The sequence below is a fragment of the Gymnoscopelus microlampas genome (genome assembly GCF_963454915.1).
Source record: "Gymnoscopelus microlampas genome assembly, chromosome: 2".
Taxonomy (NCBI): domain Eukaryota; kingdom Metazoa; phylum Chordata; class Actinopteri; order Myctophiformes; family Myctophidae; genus Gymnoscopelus; species Gymnoscopelus microlampas.
Window position 1 is genome coordinate 25,436,183 of NC_139939.1, and position 5,000 is coordinate 25,441,182.

At 43.7% G+C, this 5,000-nt stretch overlaps 1 protein-coding gene across 2 annotated transcripts in view; it reads left to right on the top strand.

Moving 5' to 3' along the window:
• Nucleotides 1-5,000, top strand: part of klhl5 (kelch-like family member 5) — a 58,880-nt gene that overhangs the window by 24,184 nt on the left and 29,696 nt on the right. For both annotated transcript variants that reach the window (XM_084076712.1, XM_084076711.1), the window contains exon 2: nucleotides 4,689-4,877. In XM_084076712.1, the coding sequence (XP_083932838.1) occupies nucleotides 4,729-4,877 (149 nt within the window). In that variant the 5' untranslated portion in view covers nucleotides 4,689-4,728. The remainder of the gene's footprint in view (nucleotides 1-4,688; nucleotides 4,878-5,000) is intronic.

Consider the following 5,000-nt stretch of genomic DNA (forward strand, 5'->3'; position numbering starts at 1 on the left):
CACACACACACACACACACACACACACACACACACACACACACACACACACACACACACACACACACACTCACACACACGTATATGCACTCACAGACACACATCCACACACACACATGCTGGCACACACATAAATGCACACATGCAAACACATGCACATACACGCACATACGGGCACTCACATAAATGCACACACACACACACGCACATACGGGCACACACTTAAATGCACACACACACACGCACATACAGGCACACACATAAATGCGCACGCGCGCGCACACACACACACACACACACACACGCACACACGCACACACGCACACATGCACACGCACACGCGCACACACACACACACACACACACACACACACACACACACACACACACACACACACACACACACACACACACACACACACACACACACACACACACGTGCAAGCAAACACATGCAGGCACTCTTTCATAATATGTGTGCACATGCATGGACTCCAGCACACAGTGGGAGAGAGTATTGTGAGATGTAGAGAGAGGGTTGGAAACAGAAGACACAAAGCCTTCCTCCTCCCTCATTCTTGTGGAGGGTAGTAGAGGGGAGGAAGCTGGGGAGTGAAAGATGGATGAGTTGAGCTGAAGGGGAGAGAAGTAGTAGAATTGGAGAGAACCATATGGAGGAGTAGATGGGATAGGTACTGTATGGAGGACATGGTCTCAAGTCTCTCTAGGGACTAATGAGGACGTCAAACTGCCATGAACGCGTGCACTCACGCCACACACACACACGCACACGCACACACACACACACACACACACACACACACACACACACACACACACACACACACACACACACACACACACACACACAGACATGCACACACACACACACAGTATTAAAGCAAATTCGTCCATTCATTGTCATACTTTATATTTCTGTTGTTGTTTTTTCCATGACAGTTATGTGAGAACATTCTCATAGGCTTTTAAAATTAGATTATACACTGCTGAGTCCTGAGTGTTCATTTAACTCTGAGAATGTAAAGGTTGACCCGTAAGGGTCCACAAATAGATGCTCAGGATTTTGCAGTCTATGGAGGTGAAATATTTAGCTTTTAAATTGTGTTTCCATTCCACCCCCGCCATGCATAGTACGCAATACATCTTCCAGGGACCTTTCCCGGAATGTCTGTGTAATTTGTCTACCTGTGTGTGTGTGTGTGTGAGTGTGTGTTTGTGGGCGGGCATGTGGTGTGTGTCTGTGCGTTGTGTAATTCATTGTGTAGTAGTGCATGCATACTAGCCTATGTGAGAATTGAAATGGAGAAACGATTCAAACATCATACACAGCACACATACAATAGCAACAGCAAACAGTCTCATCCAGGCTTCACACAAAGACAAGAACACAACAAACAGCTGTTCAACTCAGAGTCCAACATAACCTTGACATGTCCGGGCCTCTTTTTATTAAGGGGAGATTGTGATGAATCGGAATCATTCTACAGTGCGCGCACGCACGCACACACGCCACACACACACACACACACACACACACACACACACACACACACACACACACACACACACACACACACACACACACACACACACACACACACACACACACACACACACACACACACACACACACACACACACACACACACATGCGTACACACATTCTTCCTAATACACACTAGAGATACTAAGACAGAAACACATGCAGAGCAACACTAGAGAGGTGCGCAGAAATCTCCACTATGACATGTTTGGCAGGCCTACAGCACACAGGTATGCCCTAATCATTAAAAATAGCAATGTGTGCAGTCAGATTTCTACCTACAGCCAAAGGAGTGTGATTAGCACTTGTACATCCAACCTACTGTCTTCCTCCTTCTCTCTCTTATACACGTTCATAGTCTACCACTCTCCAGCGTTCTCTCAGATTTCTTCCATTTGCATTTCTCTGTGATCCGCAGGTTGCAATTTGAGTTGTAAGTGTCCTTTGCGTCACCTACTGTCTGTAAAAGTGTGATTTGTGTGAGCAGGCCTATTGGTATATAACTCGGACGCCGCTGAGTAGCGAACGTTGCAACGTTTAGCACGGCAACTCGCTCACTTTAGCTCGCTCGGTGGTGCTTCGCTTGGCTCCAGTTCGCTTGAGACTGTGCGCCTCCGTCATGGTCCAAAACAGAAACAGAAACTTAACTTATATAAGTCATCTCCGTTGGTAGGTCAGTATGTCCTGCTAACATCCAATGAATGGTCTGATAAATCGTGGGTAGGTCAGTATATGTCGCCTACTTCGCCCATTCAATGATCTGATAAAATATGATAATTAAATGCATTGATAGCATCCGAATGGGGTGCATTTAGCTCTTTCTGGTCCATAGCCTGGCCAGCCGCTTATCCCATAGCCTGGATGGACAATTGCTCTGCAATTGTAGAATAAAAATAAATTATGATTAGAAATAATATTCCAGAATTGAGGTCCTTGGCCTGCTGGCAGCGTGCACAAAAAACACGACACTGATTTGCAAAATAGTATGCGTGCAAGCACGCACGCACGCACGCACGCACGCACGCACGCACACAGGGCCAAGTACATGATATCCTGGCGGAGGTAATGATGAAAATGATTAGTATGGTATACTGTAATACAGATAGCGCTCTGTCCCACAACAGTGTGCTAATTTGATACTTATTACCCTCAAATGTGAATACACACAGGCACAATTACACACTCATCCATTCCAGCTCCCTCGCAACCTAAAGTGTGCCTAAATTCCCTGTCTCTCTGCCTGTGTGCTGTAGGACTGCCACTGTTGCTGAAGAAAATATAGGAGTTCAGCTCTGGCCGTAGTAAATTAAATGCTGGTTTGGGAGCCATGATATGTGATGAGCCACAAGGAAACCATGCTTCAGAGCATAACTTTGTAAAACATACCCATGCTCCTCACGAGTTTGAACTATAAGAATACGATTTTAAACTCTTAAGGCCCATTTTCAAAAAAATCTGAAAATGTAAAATGTTCTTTGCTGTCTTGTCTTGTTTTTTATAGGCAAAACAATTGGCTATTATTTATTGTTACTTGTTTTTTTCTTCTCTTTTGTAAGCTTTTGTACTCTATTTGTGCCTTTTAATGTTGCTTGTTTTCTGTTGGAAACTAGCATTCTTGCTAAATCCGGTGTATTCACACTACATTTTGTATGTATTGTTCATCAATATGAGCTGTCTCGTCCAAATGAACGTATAAATAAAATGATAAAAGAAAAATGTGAAAATAGTCAACCTTGATTCAACACCTCCACTCATGAATAGAAAATGTTGAAGTCACGGACCAGTGCTCCTGCTCAGTTTCCCCTTTGTTGGTATAGATACTGTATTAGGAAACTGGGAGTTCTTGGTGGAGTAAATTTCAGCTTCTCCTATGGGGCTGACTCCCATAGCAATGTAAATGGTGGCTTCTCTTCTAAGTGGGCTAAATTTATCTGGCCATTTACCTCTAGTAATTGGACCATTAAAAAGCCTTTGTCTGCTGCTGGCGCCATACTATAATAACCCTGTTGAAATGTGTAATAGTGTGTGAATGCATGTGTGTGAGTGAGAAAGTTCAGTATGTGCACGGTAACATATCTAGCTCTCTTTCCTTTTTTCTGTCACCTTGCCTTTTACAAAGTAGCACACACTCTCAATATTAATACTAATAAACCTTATTTGTATAGCACTTTTTAAAACAGTTAGAAAGAGCTTCACAGTGCATCAAAGATATATAAAAAATAAAAAAAAACTATGCATAAAAGGATGAGCACAAAAAACAGACTAATCAGCTAGTAAAAGCAAATCTATAAAAGTGTGTTTTAAGAAAAGACTGAATTTGCTTGCCTGATCTCCTCAGGCAGGTCATTCCAAAGTCCAGGGGCCCTGATGGCAAGGGCCAATTGGCTTTTGTCTTCAGACAGGGCCCTGCCTGAGGATCTCATTCTGCAATCCTGCTCATAAGGGGTTAAAGGTCTGTGATTTACACGAGGGTCTAGCCCCTTCCTACATCACAGACCTTTTAACTTTGTCTAGCCGCTAGGCAGAACTGTGCCTTAAAAATAATCAATAAAATCTGGAAATCAATTCTAAAGTGAGTAGATAACCATTGAAGGGATGCTAAAATTGGTCTTAAGAAACAGTCTGCACTCATTTACCACAGCATCAGTCTGACAAACGGACACTTTTTGGCTCCTTAGCAGCTCTTCATCAGCGTTATGCTAAAATTGGTGTAATGTGCTCTGCTCTGGTTTTAGTTAACATTCTGTCTGCTGCGTTCTGAACTAATTCGGAGATGAGATTCTTTTTGAGGCAAGAGTATATGGAGATGCAGTAATGTGGAAAGATACGTGGATGACATTTTCAGCAGGAGTTACAAAAGACTTAATTTTATGATAGTTATTAGCTGGTAAAAACAGGACTGGGCCGCCATATTTATTTGTGTGTTAAATAATAGTGAGTGTTGATGATGGTCTGAGGACCGAAACGTCCTTTCCTTGTGCACCCAAAGGGCCTCAACCTCTTTTTGTGTCAGTGTGCGAGCCTCTTCTATTGTTTGTGGACATTTCTGGCCTCTGGCACCTGGCTGTAACTTTTGGTTACCGTGTTAAATAATGACCATGTCTCCTTTGTGTGTGTCGGTATAGGACGTCCAATAGCAGTGCCACGCTGTCCTCATGCGTGTCGATGGAGCCATGCGTGTGTCCAGAGGAGTGTGTGTTCACCGCTCTGTCCCACGCCGATGTGACCTTCCGCAAGATGGAGGGTTACCTGAAGTCACGGACGCTGTGTGACGTCACGCTGGTGGCGGGGGAGCGCAGGATACCTGCCCACAGGTAAGGATGAATACATGAGCATATCCAAATCTCTCATCTCCATATTTTAACTTTTTTTTTTTTTTTCGTTGATAAATGCCCAACACGATCAAACTACAGCGTCACATGAAAGTATCAAGAGTA